At 41.9% G+C, this 22646-nt stretch overlaps 1 protein-coding gene across 1 annotated transcript in view; it reads right to left on the minus strand.

The window, feature by feature from the left end:
* Positions 1–439: 439 nt before the first annotated feature.
* OSBPL1A (oxysterol binding protein like 1A) overlaps positions 440–22646 on the minus strand; it is a 78279-nt gene continuing 56072 nt past the window's right edge. Inside the window, exons 18-28 of the mRNA XM_082288192.1 lie at positions 18059–18134; positions 16309–16443; positions 13366–13463; positions 12494–12676; positions 11891–11998; positions 11710–11799; positions 11334–11460; positions 7981–8097; positions 7084–7207; positions 5282–5372; positions 440–1605 (exon numbers count right to left, since the gene is read on the minus strand). Of these exons, the coding sequence (XP_082144318.1) occupies positions 1503–1605; positions 5282–5372; positions 7084–7207; positions 7981–8097; positions 11334–11460; positions 11710–11799; positions 11891–11998; positions 12494–12676; positions 13366–13463; positions 16309–16443; positions 18059–18134 (1252 nt within the window). The 3' untranslated portion in view covers positions 440–1502. The remainder of the gene's footprint in view (positions 1606–5281; positions 5373–7083; positions 7208–7980; positions 8098–11333; positions 11461–11709; positions 11800–11890; positions 11999–12493; positions 12677–13365; positions 13464–16308; positions 16444–18058; positions 18135–22646) is intronic.

The raw sequence follows: 22646 nt of genomic DNA on the forward strand, positions 1-22646 counted from the left end.
CACTCAAGACAGATTTCAAGAAGCACTGGCCAGAGTAGAGAGTAGAGTCTCCCTACAGATAGAGCAGGTATTAAACTCCTGCATCTACAGGTCATTGTGAGAGCTGGGCCCTCACAGGAAAGGCTGCCAAGGAAAAGGCTTTCCCTTATCTATGCAAATATGTCTCAGCATCAGGATCTGGGTAATTCAAGTAGTGCCTGGAATAAAAATAGAAAGCATCTCACTGCCTTACTAACAATTTCAGTAGCCCACTCAAAGCTCAAGCTGCAGGAAGCTCTCCTTTCCCCAGCCCTCCCCACCCCCAGAAGGAGACTTCCTGCTTAGGGAGAAGAGAGGTCCCTGGAGCACAGGGAAACATCCATCCTCATTGCAGCAGGTTTTGGATGAGGCTTGCTCAGAAGGGGTCAGCACTGTTGAACACCACTCCCTTTAGACTAGATGCAAGAAGTTTTTAAGCCTTTATTTAGTAGCAATTAAATTATTCAATTAACACTAACCTCCAGACAGCAGTTAAAATATTGTACAAAGAGCAGCTCGTCCTCTAGAAGCTCTGTACACAGTTCAATATAAACAGACTAAGATTGAATGCACCCCACTGAAAAGGGGTAAAGCAGCTGTGCACAGGAGGCCTCACTGAGGTGCTGTACTACCTTTGAAATGCACAAGACTTCCTCCCAGGGAGTTTGCACAGTACAGACACAGTCTTGTCCCCCTGCCATGTTCCACCAGGTCATTCCTGGACTGATTAGGTTCTTGCAGTGGTGCTGGGCACCGGAACTTCTAGTGCATGAAACAGATTCTTTTAAACCTGTTACTAGTGTGCAGTTCAAATCAAATCTGTAGATATTTAAATGGCTCTTAATTCCTTAAACCATAAGGTTGGTAACAAAACAGGAAAGCAAAATTCAAAACACTGCACAAAACACTGAATAAATAACCTCTGAGTAATGTTACCAGCTTAAACAACTGCATTACTGCTCCAGAGATGGGAACGCTACTGGAACCTCCTGAGCAGAGCTCAGGCTTCAAGGGAATTACTTCAGTAAAAGAGAAGTCACCGTATGAAAAATTACATCTTTACAGAAGTGACACACCCTTTTCTTCATTTAAGAATAGAATATTGCAATTACTTTGTGTGCTTTTTAAACATTCCCATGTCACAATAAATAAAACCAGTTTTACTTGTGCCAATGTTATCTACAAAATAAAGTATTCACAGAACAGCTGAAGGTGTTCTATTCCTCATACACCACAACCTAATATAGGTGTACTCAGGGCAGCTTGAAACCACAGCAACTTTGTCCATGCAGGACCCACCATCAGCCAGAAAAGTTATTCCCCTACCTTTAGGACTGCAGATCATGTACCACCAGATTTATTGCAGAGATGCTTAATATTCTGTTTGATAACATGTCAGTATTTTCAGGAGATAAGTAGAACAAGGGAAAATGTTAAAACAGATTAAGACTTATTTGTATCAGCCAGAGGCTCCTTACTGCATTTTAATAAATATCAGGCAAGTTAAAGTAGTTTCTGTCCCAGTAGTTGCCAGAGTACAGCCAGTCCTGTGTACCAGTGTGGGGATTGGGGCCTTGGTGGAACCATCTGCAAGGAAACATACAGCATGTTAGTGAGGCTATTAACACACACAAGTACAAGTTCAGAACTGCTTTGCTGCATCTTCAGCAGTTTATTGCACAAAATTATTATTGTGATTGCAGGAGTCCTCTTGGTTTTAAATTCGTAAGTGAGTTTAAAGTCATTTTCAGTGGCCACATTTCCCCAATTGCTACACTGCTTAAACATCTCTGAGGTGGAATTACTGATGCCAGTGTTTTGCCATTTGAAGTTGCCAAGATGACTGCATAAAAAAGGACAGGTACAGCTTTACTTCAAAGCAGTTGTGAACAACCATTCTGACATGCACAAACAGTACAGTTTTTGCAAGACATGTAAACACCACAAGCACTGCAGTCCTGAAAACAAAAAGACATTATTTCCCTGGATCTAGATTACCCCTTGTTTTTCAAAGCCTTGCAATGCACTTCCTCATAGAATTGTAGAGGTACCTGGGTTGGAAAGTACCTTAAAAATCATCACCTTCTTTGACCTTTCTTTTCTGGTTAACATGTGTAGGAGCCCTTTGTGTTATTTTTTGCATCCCTTGCCAAGTTCCAGCTTTACCTTGGCCTTCCTTACCCCATCCCTATACAACTCATCTCTCTACTCTTCACAGGTGACTCGTCCTTGTTTCCACTGCTTGGGCATTTGCTCCCCTCCCTTTAGTTTGACCAGCAGTTAACTCGGAACAAGTGTGCCAGCTATGAAACATCACCCACAGGCTGCAGGAAACGTCGTGGATTATTACCAGTCAATACATTGTGTTACACTGCTGGCAGCAGGGGACTCATCTGAATGCCCAGAAAGCTGATTCCATCTGCATGGAGCTACTTGCAAGCTTTTACTAAGCTGGTTATTAATAGAAACACTGAAGTTGAGCACCTGCTTTCTTTCCTTCTCCCTTCCTGCCTAATCTGGAGGCACCGTATAGCACACGGTGAATGCCACTTTCTGTTTGGCCCAGTTACTCAATCTTCTGCCTCGACAGCACACAGTACCAGACCTCAGGCATATTAACTTCCTTCTGTATTTTGCCAAGCCACATTTATGGCACAAGCCAGCTTGGTAGAAGCTGTTTCTGTGGTTAATGTGCTCTACAGCTTCCTTTCACGTCCTCACTGACCGCAGAAGCCAGCCAGTTGTTTCTTTCTGTGACTCACTGCAGTGACCACACTCAAGTAAATCATCTGTGTGCAAGGCAGCCTGTTTAACTCTGCTCTTCCCTTCTCCAGCACCGTAAGGTTTCAGAAGAGAAAAAAGCACAATCCAGCCAAATATAACTTGATCTCTTTAAAAGGCAGAAGCCTAAAGGCCACCAGTACTGCAGGGTTATGTTACAAAGCAGGGCAGCTCACGGGCAAGTCTTGCTTGCTTGGCTCAAAGGACTTGAGAGAGCTGTGCTGGAAGAAATGCCTTGTGCTGCCTCCACGAGAGTAACTGAACAGGGGAACACTCCAGTGGTTCTCCTGCTGTCCTGGTTAAGTGAACTGAAGTCAACAGAAGTCATTCACCCCTAGTACTGTACATAGCTCATTCCTGCTTCTCCTCCCACTGGAGGATTCAGCTATTCCCAAATAAGAGGTGTATGGATGGGCTCAGGCATCCAGTTCACTGGTGACAGCAGCTCATTCCAGAACTGAAGCCAAACATTTGCCATGAGACAGGGCTATAAGCACAGTGACCCCACCTCTCAGATTAAGGAATTCTACCACCCCACAGCTCACTAGTGTGTCCTCAACACTTGTACAGGTCAGGACAGTGTGCCCCTGGCTCCAGTGCCCACCTACTTCAACAGGAAGGGGAAAGGCAATGGGAAGAACTAAGTCTGAGAGACATGTAAGACCTAAATCAGTCAGTGATGGGGAAAAGACAGGACAGCTTTCATCAAAATCAACTGCTGTATTTCAGACCTGAATTAAATATTTTTACTCAAGACTTAAGATTACTGGTCAGCATTTAAAATATTAAGTGTTCAACAAAAATCACCTCTTGAGAAACACTAAGACCCCACTAGTAAAGGGGATTCAGAATAAGTAAGTTTTTTAAAAAATCAGTCAGCACTTTGGAGAATTGTCTTATGAGGGAGGAATTCTACTAGACAAAGGATGAAACCTGTTTTTCTGTGGCAAGGACATGGCAGTAGTTTAGATCTGAGTTCATAATGCACTGCAGAATAAGACCCACAGATGACCTGGGAACAGGTAGGAGAGTTCTTCACAGCAGGCACTTTTTCCCCCATAGCACAACTCTCCCTAACACTTAATGTTCATCTTTTATAGGCAGCCACACCTGGCATTCCTACCAGGAGTCTTCTGCCAAAGCTTTAGAAATATCCTGGAAAGCAAAGAGTTCTTAAAGGATATCCCAGACACATGCTGAAGAGGTGTACAGAATCTGCACCACAGCAGTTGCAGAACCTTGTGAGTGGTGTCTGAACTAATTATATAACCCAAAAACCACAGCTCCATGGAAATTCCTCAACTTCCAATGCCAGCCTTAGGTGCTTTGAGCTGTATTTAAACTACTTCAGGCACCTGGAAGAACACTATCTAACTATCCCAGGCTCTGAAAACGCCCGGTGAGAGCTAGAACCACTCTGAATTCAGGAAACGAAGCGAGAGCTGCAAGGCTGTCCAGCAGTTAGAAGCTTTACAAAGATGTTATTCTCAGCAGTCTCTATGCAAACAAACCCAAACACTTCAGGAGAGCAGGCACAGGAAAAAGACAAAGGCAGTCATGTCCAAACCTGGGATTTTGGGATGGTGGGTGACTTCATTTAAAAAAAAAAAAAGAAAAATGTGATTTATAGTTACAAACATTTGAGAGATATTTAATCCACAGTGTCTGAGTGAATTAATAATAGAGAAGAGAGGAGCCTTGCTTACTTAAAGTTTAACCCTACTGTTTTTTTCCTGAGAAGATATGCCAGTTTGTTACTATGCATTTAAATAGATCTCATCTGGTCAAACCAGATTCACCTAGTCAGGTTTTCACAGTTGCTTCTTAGCTTGTGTGTAAGAGCACCCAGATGACTCCTCATAGTTTAAAGAAAACCCCCAAAACATCCCCAGAACATCCTGGCAGGTCCCTTGTATGCTAACTTTTCCCTTAGCTCCTCTTACTTTTGTAGTTAGGGGCCCCCTCCAACAGAAGGCAGTGTCTTGGATATAGCTGGGTGATAAACTGGGTGAGAACACAGCACTATCAGCACAGAGCCACTGGGCTGAGAAGTCATGGCTGAGCTCACAAGGGAGGAGCCTTTCCTCCTCTCTTTGGCCAGGCATGCCAATTTGAGGCAATTATAAAGTAACCAGCAGCCACAGTCCGTAGAAGCAGCTATCAGAGATAACATCTCTGTCCTGTCAGAACCAAGAAGTGCTCAGAGAAGACAGCACACTTTGTATTTACATATATTTACATATAGCTGTGCAAGCAGGGAGGGAAGGAACCGAGAGCAAGGCTGATGCTTCCCTATGGAAGTGCTACATCCTGCTGGGACCGAGTCTGCAAACACAACAGCGGCACTGCCAGACCTGACGCTGTCTGTCTGCTCTTCATGCTGACACAACACTCTCTGCATGTCACCAGTGGAGACTGTCACTTAACCTGAATGCTCAAAGCCTGTAGATAACTACACACACACTGAGGCGAGGGCACCAACCTCGTCTTCCAGTCTTCCTCTGACTTCGAACGATTTTTGCGGGCAGTCCTCTGTTTTTCTTCTAGCCTCTTCTTTTCTTCACTAGCCAGATCTTGAACAAATAAAAATACAGAAGATGTTGAAGCATGATATATAAGACAGGGATGTTACTTCATCTGCCCCAGAAGATAAATAAGTAGAAGTAAACCAGTAAAAGTTGTCCATTCAAAAAGCCTTCTACATAGCAGTGAAGGTTACTGGTTTAGTTTAAGAGCTAAGCCAGGCCAGCTGTGGCACAGGATCAGCCAGTGGCATCCTAGTCTTTAAGACCGCTAAATATATATTTATCCATGGCCTGAGGACCCTGGGAATGTGTCTACATAACAGCAAATGTGAGCTAAGGGAGGTGGCATACGTAGAATTTATTTCAGCAGGGAAAGTAAAGATATGACCAGTTTATTTCAGAAGTCTAGCCACCTGCTTCTGGCTGAGTTTTGGGTTAAGTTGCTCCTGGTGCAACTTAGTTCCTCATCACCAGAGGTTTGAAACGCTCATTTCCAAACCACAGAGAATTGTCTTTCTGCAGCATCCCTTCATTTTTTTTGTTAATGCACTAATGTACCATCCTAAACAAGCAGAACAGTCGCTTCTCTTTGGTGGGAAGGATGATCAGAAGGTCTAAGGAGTAAGTCAGACTCAGAAGCAGATTAGATGAAAGTCAGTCTCATACCTGAATCCTCAAAAAGTATTTCATACACATCTTAAAAGTCTTCCAAGAATGATTCTCTTAACTACTTTGATCAGCCATTCCCTGTTGGCTACTAACCCACTGTGTATAACTACCTGCTACACAAACTTCATGCCACTAGTATATCATGAAGGAATATGGTCTGCTGCTAACATCATAGTTATTTGCATTTTAAATTAAACACAAAAATTACTGGGGCTGCTCTGAACCAAATATATCCATCATCCTGGCCACAAAGAGTTGTACAGCCAGGTGAGAGTAGTTGTGGGAATTCATTGATCTGCTTTTTTAAAAGCCTCAAAGACATGGTTAGCAGCTTCTGAGAAAACAGAAACAAAACTGCAAAACTGCACTGTATTATACCATGACACTGGTTTTTATTGCTACATCTCAGATTATTTATCAGAAGTCTCACAGTTGTTGCCCTGTTATATACAGCTGAAACTGAATCAGGGTTTCATGACTTACCCCAATCAATTAGCAAGCCAGAGAAAGCAACAGCCCCCATGCTTAGTCTACAAAGTTGGCCATCCTGCTTTAATATTTTAAAAGCACACTGCTTCTAATCACTGGAAGTCTCATTATGTTATTTCTAATTCACTATTCTAGGACAGCAGAAGTGTTCAACTCCCAGTGAAGTGTAATTTTGCATCAAGTGTATTTTTTGGCATTTGCAGCTTCACTTTAATAGTTTTGACTGCATTTCTCAGAACTGGTACACCAAAACACTCCCTCTGCATCAGGCTGATGGAAACAGAAACTGAAAAGTTCACAAATATTTCCTTAACACTCTGCAGATATTTTCCTTAACACTGCTTTGGTCACCAATGTGAACCACAGCAGCAGATGTGGGAGACTATGAAGAAGATGAGCTCCATCCCAACCATCCCCTGTACAGGGAGGTGACACCAGGAGCTCAACACAGCCTGCAGAAGGCTGTGTTAAGGAGCTACTGCCTGGCACCATGGAGGAATGCATGGTCAGCTACTTACTCTAGTTGTTCATCTAACAACTTTTTTCCAGTTCCTCAGTTTAAAGAAAAAATAAAACTGCCTTTGCCCGTAACTGAAGTTACCTATTTCTCCATTTTCCATAGCTCTGATATCTGGTCGTAGCCGGCAGTCAGTTTTGGGAATGACACTCTCCATTTCTTTGTCCAACTCATTCAAAGCCATAGCAAAGCTTGTAAAATTATACATCTGAAATGCAGAGACAAAGATGAAAGGTGACTTTACAATGCCTCTAGCTGCTGTCTTAGTGCAGAAGAAAAATGCTAAAAACAAATATCCAAGTGCTTTTGTATTATTTAATCACTCAATATAGGATTGCCCAAGATACCAGCAAAAGTGCCCTGTCAGGCAGTGTAGGTGATCCTTTGTGTTTCTGTTTAAGGAGGCCAGCATCCAATTACTCAGTGCACTCTTCCTCCTCTCTTATCTTCTTTCTCCAGCCCTACTGGTATTTTCTCTATCTCTGTAGAGAGATTTCCCCCTTGATTAAGGCAGTGAGGGCATCTTTTCTGCACCAACTCTTTGTCTTCTCAGTTGCACACAATACCCTTGTATTCTGCCTATGGGTCTCCAGCTTCACAGCCCTTCACACACCAACTTGTGCCATGCAGGTCTGTCCTTGGAAGTGTCTGGCCCCTAATAAAGCCTTCAGCGAGATTTCTTACAAGGCTGGTGCCTCAGTGGGGGAAGCAGGATGGAGAGAAGAAGTGAGGAAACGCCCCATGCCACTATCTACACGAAGCATCCCATTTTCCAGAGAAATTTCACTAATTCTAGACTGATCCGTGTGGCAGTTATCCTTCCAACCCCACATTAGAAAGTTACAGTTGTGCTGGGGAAATTTGTTGCAATAAACAGGCAAATCCAGACTTGCTAATGACAAAACAAATGGATGTGTTTTGTGTAAACCATACAGAGTAACAGGATAGCACACATTTTCAATAAGAAGCAGCATAGCTGACCTGTGCTGAATTTGGAGGTCTTGGAGTTATCTTCCATAGCAAAACACTTCCAGGAATAACATACACACTCTCAGAGTCTGGCAGTGGCATCTCATCTGATTCCTCTGTATTGCCCACCTAAAGGCAGCACACAAAGAAAAGAGTAGTTCTTTGAAGTCACAAACCATTTACACCCGATCATTCAATGCTGGAACTTACAGAAAATGATTCCCTTGACAAAAGGTGAGTAATTTCAGCAAAGAGACTTCTCGAGATTCTTGTCAAGAAGGACTGAGGCATTAACATAGCACACATACTCCCAATTCCCTCCCAGTGGAACACTACCAACAGTTTCTTGCATCAACATCTTTGTAGATGTAAGCTGGATGTTCAAGTATTAAGAAATGTCAATTTTTCCACCTCAGAGATGTCCTGTTTCCTCAAGTACAAGCATTTTCATGCCTGATACTTAACTTCATTACTGCTTCATTAAACGTGAAGAGTAGAAGCCACATTCCTCATCCTTCCACAACAAAGAAATGCTAGCACAAACTGCAGATGCTGCTCAGTTTGTGCACAACAGAAAGCCCTTCTTACTGCTCTGTGCCCAGAGGAGCCTTCCTTTCCATTAACTGCTGCACTACTGAAATGGCAAACTGCAAATGTGAAATGAATATCCTAAATTAGCTACATCTTCTGGGAAGGGTATGAAGGCTGACACATACGGCCTGAGGCAGCTGTAGCCACAGGACTGTGAAATGCTTTTCCCAGAAAGGAAAAAACTCCATGGAGGGTTACTGGGGCAGTAGAGAGTAACTGGTGATCACAGTGTAGGTGTGACCTGAACTAGTCCTAAACCATTCCCCGTTTTACACACAGCTTTCAGGCAGCTGGGCTCTGATGCTGCTGACATTAATTCCACCACAGAAGCGGATGTTGGAATATCAAACTAAAGCCACGCTGGACAATGAATAAGGCTCTCCCAAGAAAACCTGGTGTCACAATCACAGCTAAAAACAGCAGCACGTTTCAGAGATCACTGGAGATTAAAGCCCAACTTAAAGGCAACTAATGCTTTAAATACTTTGGCTGCAGGCCAGCAGCTTTAATCCTGCTGCTAATAAGCTTTGCTCTCCCATGGTTGCATCAGGTAATACTGAAGACATCCAGTACCCAACATGCACTCAGTTGTCCTCTGAGATAATTCATGTGTTCCATTTTCAAGAAAATCAGACGTTGTAGTAAGGATTTTGCTTCACTGAGGAGACCTTCACTGTGCTTTTAATAATGAACAGTCAGCAGAACAATGCGCAGACCAGGTTTAGCCCCTCAGTTCTCAGGAAGACAAAGGGGGCTTTTAGTTGACTACATCTGAACTGTGCTGGCAACCTTGTCATTCTGTTCTTTAAATGATCCCAATCATTCCTTCAGAAATTGGGAATTTGAAGCAGGACACATCAGAAAGACATCCTTGTATCAAAACAAGGACAATTCAATATCAGACTGTCGAACTCCAAGCCTTTTATTTAAAGGCTACAGTACACAATGTGATTTCTGCCTTGTTGGATACATGATCTTAAAACAGCATAAGAATTACAGAGAAATAAGTAAAATGTGGATTTTCTTATGCTCTTATCACGATGATCCATATTTTATGCTCAGTGCTACTCGACTGTTCAGTATATTGCTGTGAGGATAGTTAACAGGCCTGCCAAAGCAAGACCTCTTTAAATGAGGTGTCTGTAAATGAGGCACATGTGAGGACAGTTGCTCTTGCCTACCTTATTCTCTTCCATGTATTTGCATTGAAAGTTACACACAAAATGCTTCATCTTGATTAAAAAAAAAAAGTCATTCCAAGCAGAACCATGCATGGATCTACTATAACTCTTTTCATGTTAGTAAAATATCACCTTTGTATACCTGAATGCTTGTCTAGTTCCCCGAAAAATTATTTTTCTCTAAGTTTCATTCCTATAAAAATGAAAAGGATTCAGGCAAAAATCTGGGGTAAGTTGCAAAAGAGCTCTCATTCGAGCAGGCTCCCTCAAAGGAGGCAGAAGCATTTCTTGATTAGTAGCAATGCAGCATGAAGTAATAGCTGGAAAACAACTACATAAATCTGAAAATTCTAATTAGAAGTTTAAAAAGCCATTTACTTTTGTGCCTGAATGAATCCTTCAGTACCATGAAGGGAAAAACCACATCCAGACATTATACGTGAGACTTGGCTCATCTAAATGCTCCAAAACCATAGAAAATATCAGCTCCTCAGACACAAGGGGCAGTGGGAGTACATATTCAACATAGACTACCTGGTCCATACCTAGCATTACAAAGCCTTCAGTTTTCTACATAGAAAGGGCTCTGTTAATTAAGTAGGAAAAGCATTTTCCAGCTGCAGCTTGAGCTTTATGAAACAGGATGCTCCATTTCAAAGTGAAAAGCAATGATCATCTTGAGCATTGTTGGAAAATGCTGAAAGGCCGCTGAACAAAGACACGGAGTGTGTTTTCCTTTGTTCCTTCTCCCTAGAGTTCTCCTGGTCAGACTCCCAGAGAAGCAGCAATCCCCAGTGCTTTACCATTCTCCTGAGGACAAGCACTGGAGCAAGCTCAGATACAGCAACAATCTGAACCTGCACAGGGACAATTGCTTTCAGAGTTCCCCATCTCTTTTCTTCATAAGTTTCTGAAGAAACTATCAACACCCAAACAAAAAAAAAACCTGGCTGCAGTCACCAAAGGGGAGCAGTCCCTGTCTTAAGCTGCTATGTGAGTGGCTGTTCTTCACCAAGCTGTATGTTGTCACCATCACCATTCATCCTAAACAAGAAGCTTAGTGCTGACAAGAAGTTTGGAAGAATCATGAATGAGGTTTTTCCACAAGAGAAAAAAGCAATCAATTGTGAAGAAAAATTTAAAAATGCCAGGACTTCTCCAGTTGTGATAATTAATAGAAAACAATAAAAAAAATTCCTTGTAATAGCTGGAAAAGATGATCCTCTATCAATTAAGAAACTAATCTGTCCTGCTTCTAAGAATCAAAATCCTCCCACTAGAATATGTTACCATATATGATCAGAAATGGCCTAACTAATGGATATGTTATTTCATCCATGTAACTTGGGAGGAAGAGGCAGGTAATGAACTAGACAGTACTGAGATCACACCAACTTTTGGGAAGTTTGAATACAAATCCAAGAGAAGAAAGAAAGCATTTTCTCCCTTAATATTGGTACTCATCCAATCTGTTTTGTATCCTACTAGGAAAGAGAAGATAAGTGAAGAAAAATATAATGCTCCTAAATGCTACTAAAATATTTAGCTGTCTTATTATGCTTTTGAGATCCTACCTCTTTATGTGATTAATACCTGTTTACTGCTTTTCTTCTCTTCTGTATTTTTCTTGTCGTTTTTCTTGTAAGCTTCAAATGTAGCTGGGTCAACACTGTACAAACACTCAGTCCACTTCCCATACAACGCACAGAGTTTCTTTTTGCTGTAAAAAAAAAAAGCAGACTAAGTTTACAAAGGAGCTTAAAGAGATTTATCTCCCCATTTCAGACAAAAATATGTGAAAGGAGAACTTTTGAGGGCAACTTCAAAACTCCATTATTGGTATTGCAGAATTCATAACCCTGCTGTTGCAGGTTCGTGCCCTTGACAGACTGTTAAAGGCATTCTCTTCTACAGCTCCCCTCAGAAACAAGGGCAGCCATTTGTTTCCCACTTACAATTAAGCTGTTACCTTTTGTCCTGAATGTAGCCTTCAACTTTGTGCAACTCCTTCCCAAAGAGGCCGCAGGGCTTAAAGCTTAGTACACATTTCTCACCAGTTCTAAAGGCAGAACAAGACAGCACCAATTACTTCCAAATGCTTTTCCTTTTCAAACTTACAGGAGGTGAAAGCACTCACACTCTTAACGTACTTATGGTTAGTTATTTCCACGTTTCCATACTGCTCGATCCAAAGTTTGCCCACAATAATGTTATGCACGCAGCATGTAGGATTTGTCCATGTGTAGGCTTCATTGTGCCTAAGGGAAGGGAATAAAAATTAGAACACTGTATTTTTGTACTGGATGTAAGTCCTTCAATGAGCCATCATCATTCCAAGTCTTGAAATGGGCATGGCAATAAGTCAGTAAACCCAGGGAGTTTATCAACCTATTGCTACTGATTTTATCAATTCCTTAAAACAGTCACTTTGGTGCAGTCACTGTTAGCATGGAAAGACACAAGGAAAGCCAACAGGACTCAGGCATGCTGCATTTAGCAGAACTGATGTCCAGGCACTTGGAGAACATCCAGGCCCAGGCCTCCACTGGTGCTATTAGCAGCATGCAGCATGTATGGGGAAACAATGGCAGTTCCTTTCATCTTCCCATCCCCTCCTCCCCACAAAGTGATCTGCCCTAAGACTTTGGGATGTGGGTGTTGGACACGTCCGTTCCTAAGCCATGAGACTCTAATGCATACTAATCATCAAGGATGAGGCCCTGTGCCCCTTCAATTATTACTGATCCACTTACTCAAGAAGCTCCAAAGTCATCGTGCCTTTTGGTTCCGCTTCCACGCTCTTGCCCCAGAATTTGAGTTTAGGATAAATTGATCCATGAAACACAAAATCATTATTTAAGCCTTCAGCATAGAAAGCACTGATTGGTGGATGATGGCTGACTTGCTCTGAGAGAAGTCTAAATCCAAGATCATCTCTGTAAAATAAAGATAAGCAGAACTACGTATCAAGTGTAGTGAAGTTGCAGTTGTTTTCCCCGAGGTGAAAGAGGTATTTGGACCCATGCACAGCTGCTGTACTCAGGGGAAGAGTTAGTTAAAAGCCTAGGCTAACTGAAAAGATCAACTAAAACACAGAACGTCCTCATTTTAAATAACTAAGGACTTAATATAAAAAAGAAACAAGAACTACCAGATCTGGTGAATCTGTATAACTACTTTTGATACTGATCTCTTTCTTAAAATTTTCACCTAAACACAGGCCAAAATATTAACTGGAAGAAAAATGTGCTTTTGGTGCAGCTACACATTAATAGACCCACATTGCTTATTAGGTACTCTGAACAGTCCCGTATGCCCTCCTTATGTACCATGCACACTTTGCACTCATAACATTTCAGGGGAAAAAAAAAATTTTTTGTAGATAAAACTTGCTTTTGAACCTGGCAAATTTCAGTTGCCTGCTCTGAATTGAAAAGTTAAGTAGTTTCTCTTCACTGAGAGGTGAATTGGTGAACACCAACATGCATTCCGTACACCTGCAGCAGCTACTAGGAGAATGGCTGGAAGCTTATGAGCTGAAGTGCAGTCTGCAAGCCAGCTGACAAATCTCACGAAACATCTCTTACATGGAATACCACCCTCCAGGGCAGGCTCTGTTCATTACCTGATCAGTTCATAGGTCTCTCCAAGCAATGGGTTGAACGGCTTCCCGGTGCGTTCCCACTGCGAGGCTACAGCAGACACAGCAAACGCAGCAACACACTGTTCAGAGGGGTAAGAGCACACAGTTCATCAACAGCAGCCATGGTGTTACAGAATACCACAATATTTTCCTAGACAAGTGTCCTGGTTTCCACTGGGATAGAGGTGATTTTCCCCCCAGTAGCTGGTATAGTGCTGTTTTGGATTTAGAATGAGAATAATGCTGGTAACTCACTGATGTTTTAGTTGTTGCCAAGCAATGTTTAGCAACAAAGCCAAGGACTTTTCAACTTCTGATACCACCCCATCAGGCTGGGGGTAACAAGAAGTTGTGAGAGGACGCAGCTGGGAGAGCTGGCACATTGACCAAGGGGATATTCCATGCCATGTGACATCACGCGCAGTATATAAATAACCTAGGGGGAAAAGAAAGCAGGCTGGGGGCTGCTGCTGCTTGGAAACTGCCTGGGCATTGGTCTGCAGGCAGTGAGTGACTGCACTGTGCATCTCCTGTTTAGTCTATTCAACTATTATTTCCTTCCCCCCCTGCACAGCTCTATCCCCCATCCCATGGAGGAGGTGAGGGGGATTAGGGTGAGCGAGTGGCCGTCTGGTATTGAAGCTGCCTTGAACCATGACAGTCCTGGTTCTGTACAAACTTCCACCACATGGGTCACATGCACCTGACTTAATGTGCATCTCTGGATAACTGCTTGTCATCCAGGTCATCATAAATCACCCCTAGCAGGCCTACTTCCCTCAGGTACTGATACATTTTCCAAGGTGCTCCACTTGCCTGGGTGACATCTTCCTTGAAGGAATATCTTTCCTTCACACCTCACATGAGTCACCTCCACAGGCTGAGGACTTTTTTTTTCCGATCACTCTGTCATTGCCCCCTTTCCTAGAAAGGGATCCTACCCTGCCTGGTTTTCTTACCCTATAATTCCAGACTACTGGTCCTATTATTACCTCAGCATTGGAGCAGGCTGGTGACAATGTGTTCACCTGGAGAGCAGCTGAAATCTTTTTGTGTATCTCACAGCTCACTCAGGGATAGGGATTGGGTGGGTACTGCCTAATTCATGAATTCTTCATCTCCCTCCTCCCCAGTCAGCAGCTACCTCTCTTCTTCCTCCTGGTCTCTCATGACAGCCCTGCTTCAGAGTAGTCTGTCTTGTCTACATCTTTCTCCTGCTCTCTCTTGGAAGAAACTCCTTCCTCCCTTACTACATGAGCTGACTTTTGCTCCCAATACTTCCTCTTGTGTATAGGGGTGACTCACACCAGCACAGGTTGGTTCTTTGGTTCAGCAGTGGTGCCAGTCACAGGAGGTGGAGCAGCTCCAGTGCCTTTTGTTTTGTTGTCAGATCTAGGGGCCTTCTCTTCCCTTGAGGGTACTGAATAGTGCTGAACAGGGCTCATTAGGCCTGGGCCAGGCCCCAGCACCTTGCAGTGATTTCTGTCACTCTAGACTTGCCAGCGTGACAGCATACTTTTCCCAAGCATTTTATTAATTTTTCAAGATTCTGCGCTTGCTTAGGAGTGATATTCCAAAATGCTGGAGATACCCTCTATCCTAGTGCTTGCCTATACTATCCCACACATACCCCTGCCACTCGTATCTACCCAGCCTTGGGGCAGATCTCTGGGTGGTATCCAAAAATAGTTGTTTTACTGTAAACAAGATCTGAAACACAATCAAGAGCTGCAGCAAAGGAACATCCAGGTTTGATATCCTGATGATATTTGAAATTCTCAAGAGCTAATTAGCCTGGAGGAGAAGGGGATGATGGAAGATGGTATGTATCTCCCACATGGATTTGCTCTCTGATGAGAAAAGGCAAAAGGTGTAACTATGAATAGTTTCCTACAGATGGCTCCCAAAGTGTGGAAATGATGGCAATGCTGAGTACAAATACCAGCTCAGATGCACTACCAGGAATTCTATCATATCATAAGACAGTGTTACAAAGTACAACAAAATGCTAACCTTAACCCAGTCCCCAGAGGTGATAAACAGCACAGCAGGGAACATACACAGCAAGTCAGATGTTGCATAACAGAGCTCCGAGAACATTCACAGCAGCTCTGAGAGCAAATAAATCAACATTGTTACCAGAGACTATCAAACTAATATCATAAATGCTTATAATGAATTTCCTTTATTATGCTCTGGTCAGATCTGTTGTTATCTCAACCCTTTATGCTCTGCTGCTTGTGGGGTGCCATAAAGGACTGTTGTGATTTAACCCAGCAGGATAAACACATATCTGCTCACTCACCCCCTCCCCAACCCAAATGGGATGGGGGATAGACTGGGGGGATAAAAAATGTGAAATCAGTGGGTTGAGATAAAGGCAGTTTAATAAGGCAGAAACACAAGGGAAAATAATAATGATAGAAGAATCACAATCATCAAAACAAGTAATGCACAGCACAGTAGCTCACCACCCACTGACTGATGCCCCATCAGTTCCTGAGCAGCAGTCCCCAGACAGCTTTCCCTTGGTTTATGTACTGAGCATGACACTATATGGTATGGAATATCCCTCTGGACAGTTGGGGTCAGCTGTCCCAGCTCTGTTCCCATCCCAGCTTCTTGCGCCACAAGGCACAGAAAGTCTTCAATTTATTGTAAACACAGCTTAGGCACAACTAAAACATCAGTGTGTTACCAACATTATTCTCATTCTAATCCAAAATACAGCACTGTACCAGCTTCTAGGAAGAAAATGAGCTCTATCCCTGTGGAAACCAGGACAATAAACAAAACTGGCCAATGAATAAGAGAAACCAACAGGCAGCAAATTACAGGAGTTCCTCCTACAATGAGACCATCTATAAGGAAGAAAGACCCCACGCCATTCTCCAAGAGCTCACAGAAACAGCAAAGCCAACGCACCTGCATTCGCTCAGTTGTGCTGGAAAGGGAGCTGGCTTTGTGGATGAGGTATGTGTGCTCCATGTACTCCGTGAGTCGCTGCAGGAAGCTCAGTGGCTCGTTGAATATAACCGGCATTGTGATCTTCGACAACTCCTGATGCACAAATGAAATTCGTGTTAAAAGCTGAATAATTAGATACACTGACCCGCAGTAACCCGAGTGTAATTGGCTTATTACAAAAATAAATGATGCTCTTAGTGCTAATGCAATGTGCTTGACCTGGCTCTGCTAATACTGAAAGGACAAAACCCTTATGAGCTCAATAAGCAGAGCTGTGCTGGAATTTAGGCTACTTTTAAAACAAAAAGAAAACCAAACATCAATCTTCCTATCAATGAATGCATTAAGAAGGTGAGATGAAACAATGGAATGAAATATTACGGACCCTTTTAAAGACTAAGTTATTTATTATTCCATAAATAGATATAGACCATCTAATTACTTAAACATCTTTTTTTGGAGGCAGGAGGGCAAATATGGGGGGAGGAGAATGAGGAAGGACAGGGAAACATGGCAGTACAAGAGTAAAAACAGGGATTTTGTGTTCTGAAGAAAAAAGGGGATTTGTAACAGGAATAAAAATTTAAAGGAAGCCCTAGAGTTTGGGTGCTGTTTGTTCTCTCTTCCCATTTTTAAAAGGCATGCCCTCTGAATGCATAACACAGCCCTGGTTTAACCTGCCTGCAGCAGCAAATTGAAGCAGTATAAGTGTGACTACTGGCCAAGTGTGCGGCAAACAGCACCGTCCTGAGCCAGAACAGCAGCACCTGGCTCCAGGAGCCTCGGCAGACACTTCGGTACAGGCCACTGCAAGTTCTGCTGCCTCCCACAACTACAACCTCTGTACACCAGTGGCTGCAAAGCAGAATTGAGACCCTTTTTCCCTGCACACACCTTATGCAAGGCAGTCTTCCAATCTGTTCTTTGTACTTTATAACACTTTTTCACTAAAGCCACTGTGAGAAGCCTCAGACACTTCACATCAACTCGGGAGACTTGGAGCTGCTGATGCAGGCATTCCCCAGCATTTCCACACCTCACTGCTTGGTGCTGCTCCTAACTACACCAAGGAGAGGAGGAGAAAACAACAGCAACTAAAACCACAAACCTTCCCTTCTGTAGACTACTGTTAGAGACTGACAGAAGTTTAGCAGCAACAAGTATTTGCAGCCTATTGTAGGATCTAATGGAGACAAGAACTCTTCTCAATTAACACTTAGCTGGAAGCAGATTAGGTGCCAACCAGCTAACTCTGATCTGGCCACCGTCTGGTCAGTAACACCATGGAAGGGGGAAGACTTCAGATGCTAAAGGGAAGGGACGAGAGCAAAATCAAAGTGGTTGTTTTTTTGGTGTTGTTTTGTTTTGCTTTTTCCACAGTCAAAAAAAAAAAAAAAACAAACCAAAAAACAAAAAACAAAAACCAAACACAAAACCAAACTGCTACCACAAAGTACTTACAGGGTCAAAGTTAAGAGAAGATGATTTTACTTAAAGAATATTGCTCTGACCAAGTCTTACCTTCTTAAGTTGTGAAAGCAAATAAAGCGTAAGCAGCAAATTAAAAATAAACTAAAACAAACAAACCAAACAACCCCATAAACAAACAAACACACACAAAAGACCTCTCCTCCCAAACAAGTTTTCATTTGGGCCTCAAATAAAACAATCACTCCCCATTTTTTATCATAGCTTTCTGATTACTTACCATGCCAATACATTTTCTTAAGATACTCCAGATACTGAAGTCATTTCTGGAAAACATCGGAGATGGCAAGCTTGTTCTGTGGAAAGGAAGAGGGGAAAAAAGCAGAAGAAAAGTTTTCTAGTACTAACCATGACAAATAAATGCAAATGCTCATTTATGAAAGTAACAGTTTCCCAAATTTTAAATTAAAAAGCCAGGGGGAATGACAGTGCTACTTTGAAGCACTTAAATTGTTTTACCTGCGCAGAAACATTCATTTCTCCAAAAGCAGAACTATTAATTTTGCATAACACCAGAGGAAGAGAATGTCTACAGCAGTCATCAGAACAGTTTTCACAATGGCACCATTAAGACATTTAATTGTGTCTTTTCTTTGTGAGAAAACGGAAGTTAAATGTGAATAGGTATATAAGTATGTTCAGTACGTCTGAACAGATCTGAGAGTTAAACAGTGGGGTTGTTATGGGGTGTTTTTGCTAGTCACCTTTATACTGACCATGAAGGACCACAATATTTATGACCTATACTAAAACCAGCCCTCAGGAACAACACAAAAAATCAGCATCATTTAAGAAGAGAAAACAGAGCAGCCTGTTTTACAGGGGGCTGAAATATCCCGAAACAAGTCATAAGTGTACTTCCAAGGACCAACAGTTAGGCTGAGAGCACAGCATGTATTTCTCAGCCTTACGGGAAATCAGGCACAGAGTCTGTTCAGTTTTCTTACTGCTACTGACCAGCTCAACTGTTAATCCAATTTACTTCTAAAAAGGCATAATTATTGGTCAAAGTCCTTTGTCCATAATACTAAAATTCATTTTTGGATCATGAAGCTATTGCAAATGAGAAAAATTCACAATTTTTCTGTTCTTATCAATAGATAAAAATTACCTAGAGTTCACTCAAACTGCATGAACTATTAGTTTCTAAGTTTAATTAACTCTAAATGATCATGCTGCCCTCCTAACCAAGGTTGTTTTGTCTCTGCTCAAGGCAGCTAAAGCAATCTTTCTCAGAGAGTGTGAACAGGCTGTACCTTCCTTCTCCACCTCACTTTTCTAATAAACAGAAACACTGCCAAGAGAAAAAAAATACCCAGGCTAAATTGTTTCAGTAGCTCTGCTCGCAGTGCTACCTCCCCTACTTCTCAGCTGCCACTGAAACACCTTTACCAGGGCTGATGCTTCAGTTTTCAGAAAGAACAAAACCAAAAAACGTTTCTTAAAATAAAACAAGCCCCATCCCATCAAAAACCCAGTCACATGCCTGAACTCCTCATAGTAGCAAACTATTGTGTTAGCAAGTAGCTACAAGCCCAACACTGACTTGTTCTCCTCAGCTCCCCTGCAGAGGATGAGTGGGTAGGAGGATTTATTTTAACTGACCAATGTACCACTGCTCACTCCCTATTCTGACTTTTCACTGAGAAACAAAAAGTTTCGTCAAACAGATCACCCCGAATAATACGAAATATAAAATACTTCTGTGGATGTTTTGATACAAATGTCCAGGAGAGGACAGTGTCCACCAACTATTCAGTCTTACCTTCACTTGTAATGTTTACTTGTTTTTCCTGTGTATCCTTTAATGCAGGCAGTCAGCAGAGTGATATTTGTGTTTAAGTAAGCCCTTCTGCATGTTGAACACATTAACCCTTAGTTTGCTGAAGTGTACACAGGAATTGCTTTCCTTACACACTAAAACTTACATTTTCATGAAAGTTAACCTGCCCTTTTGTTAAATTTGTTTTATCACTTGAAACTTGGCATTCAGTTTTAGCCATTCATCCATATTTGTTGCCTATACCAGTCAAACCTGCTATGGGAGTCAGCTCTCTCCTCCCTCTACAACACACACATGTACTGAAAAAACAAAGCAGTTTTAAGCCACCAAGGAATATCCCAGGGACAAGTAAGGATATGTGGAAAAATGACAGGCAGCCAACACTTGAGGCCTACTAACCTTGACACACTCCCTGTGATTAAACAAAAGGTTTTTGAATGCAGAAACTTCCCTCCAGATGTCAATTTCAAAAACAACTCAGGAAGTTAATTTTAGCTGTAAGTGACAAAAACATCTACTGGAATTTCTGTGCAGTAGAACAGATGAGATGTATTTAGGATCCTTTACTTAAACAATAACACTTGTCCAAAGCATTAGCTATTACACATCAACTACTACAGGAATCCTGTGGGGAAGGAAACATATGGAGTGAAAAAGGCACATTTAGCTTGCTCTTCATGCCAGCCTGATCCAGGCTCCCATTAAGTTGAACACCAATGTGTTTGCATCCTGAAAGGCCCCCAATGCAGGGACCAAAGGGAAAACTGACTACAAAATTCAGCAATAAGAGGGAAATGGCAGTGGCACATGGATGTGAAATGTTGGCACTTAGTATAGAACATTTTTTATGCAACAGAGTTTTTATTGGTTTGCTTGCTTGCTTGGACTTTTTTGAGGGATGGTTTTTTCTTTTCCTTTTTTTTTTTTTTTTTTAAAGTTTGACTCAGATTAAAAAATTCCCTCTTAAAAAGAAGTTATTTGAATGCTTCCAGATTATGTACTGTACTATTCACTCAAATCCTTTCCCAAGAAGTGTACAAAAATTAGGTCCACTCTCAAAACACTCTGCGAACAACCAGTAGGATGCAAACTACATAAAAAAACCCAGAAAAAACCAGCAGATTATATGTTTTACTGGCTTCCTCTATCTGTGTATGTACTTCCCAAGATTTTTAATTCCTTGGAACCAACAGATTTATTCTTACATTTCCAAACCCAAAGCATGTATGCTCCCCCTGCCAAGCAAAAACCATCCTCCACTTCTGAGTGGAAAACTCTCAACCACTCAAATAATATCTGAGGTGTAGATTAGAGCTCAGGTTGTCTAGATGAAGACAGGAAATAATCTTATTTAAACTGATGGCTAAAAGAGTGTTAGGTACTCTCATGTGCAACCTAAAGGCAACCACAAATCCTTTACTCATCTGAAGGTATCAAGATTTTAAGCAAAAGAAATTAATCTGTTCTACTTTTCTTGTTTCCATGCGGTTAATACAAACGGAAGTTAAAAAAAAAAAAAAAGCTATAAGCAAACTCAAGGTTGTAAGGATGGAATTAAGTGATGTCAGAACATTCTGAACCCCTCAATTTGCATAGCATCAAGAAGTTATAGTTTTTGCACTGAAAAGGACACAGGTGGCATCACAGACAGTGCCTATCTGACCACATGCACATAGTTAGAACAAGCCCCCAGACAAAAAGAGGCACAAATTGGAGCCAGCAGCTCCAGGCAGGTAACACAGTTCTGAAGCCACATGAAACAGATGCTGTACACCAGGCCAAACATGGCTACTACCAACAGCCTCAGAAAAGAGGCTAAAAATACCACACATCTCCCATCCCCTGAGAAGGTTCTCTTGCAGGTAAAGTTTAAATCATCTGAGCTTCTGGGGAGAAAAAGTTTGCATCAATATATTTGGGGACAAGACCCAGTGTGGCACCAAAGTGCCAGGTAAAAAAGCCTAACATTACAGCTCTACCTGTAATAATGTTACAGTCATTTAATTCCATAAAATACAGCCATATATTCTAGAGCCACTTAGTCACATAAAATACGGTCATACATTCTGATCTAAATGCAAAACAGATGAAAAAAAAGTTTTTACTTTGCTTTAGCAGTAAGTTACTAGCCAATTTATGCACTCATTTTACTCTAAAATCCTATGCTCTCTCTATCACTAAAAGGCAGCTCAGAGAAACGAGTGAAGCAGAGGTACTGGTTTACTACCTTTCATTACTCTATAAAATCAGGAGATCTGAAATGCTCCTCCAGTCACCCGCCCCCTGCAGTTCTGACAGCACAGTGCAGCATTATGAGAACTTGCCCAGTAACTTCTTTTTTTATAGTAAACAGAAGATCAAATCCTCTTAAAACTCCTCAGTACAATGCAAGTCAACATGACCATCATTTTCACGTTGATTATGTACTGTATCCTTTCTCCTCGCCGTTTCCAAGACAGTGAAGGCAACTCAGATGTCCACCTTCACCTACTGCTTCCCCCCCGACTCCTGAACTTCCTGCTCTAATTAGGGAAGGCACTTAGCCAAGGCCATAAATAGAATCTTGCTAATAGCACAAGAGCAGAGCAACATGCTTAGTCAGCTGCTTTATGTTATCTCCCCAAAACACCCTTTACTCCACCCAAGCCCTCATTTGCCTTAGTCTTTGCCTAGTATGAGACATGCACAGGTTGACCCTTGAAACATCAGGTCTGACACTACCATGCACTTCAACAGTTACTGCAATTTAACTATTTAAGATACCAAGTAATTAAAAGCTATCTAGCTTCCTTCTGTAAAATTAAATACTATTTTCCTGTTTTTACAGAAATCTGGTGTCCCCATCATCATCCTGTATCTCCAAAACACATCCAGAACAGTCTCTTTGAAACATGCTGAAGTCTGGCTTTATCTGTAGCACAAATGTTATATTGCCCTTTCACTGAAACTGGAGAATAGTGGTGTCTATTACATCTCATTAACTCCAGACCTATTGTCCTCCTTTATCGGCAAGGAAACAAACAAA

This window comes from Coloeus monedula, assembly GCF_965178545.1.
Source record: "Coloeus monedula genome assembly, chromosome: 1".
Lineage (NCBI taxonomy): Eukaryota > Metazoa > Chordata > Aves > Passeriformes > Corvidae > Coloeus > Coloeus monedula.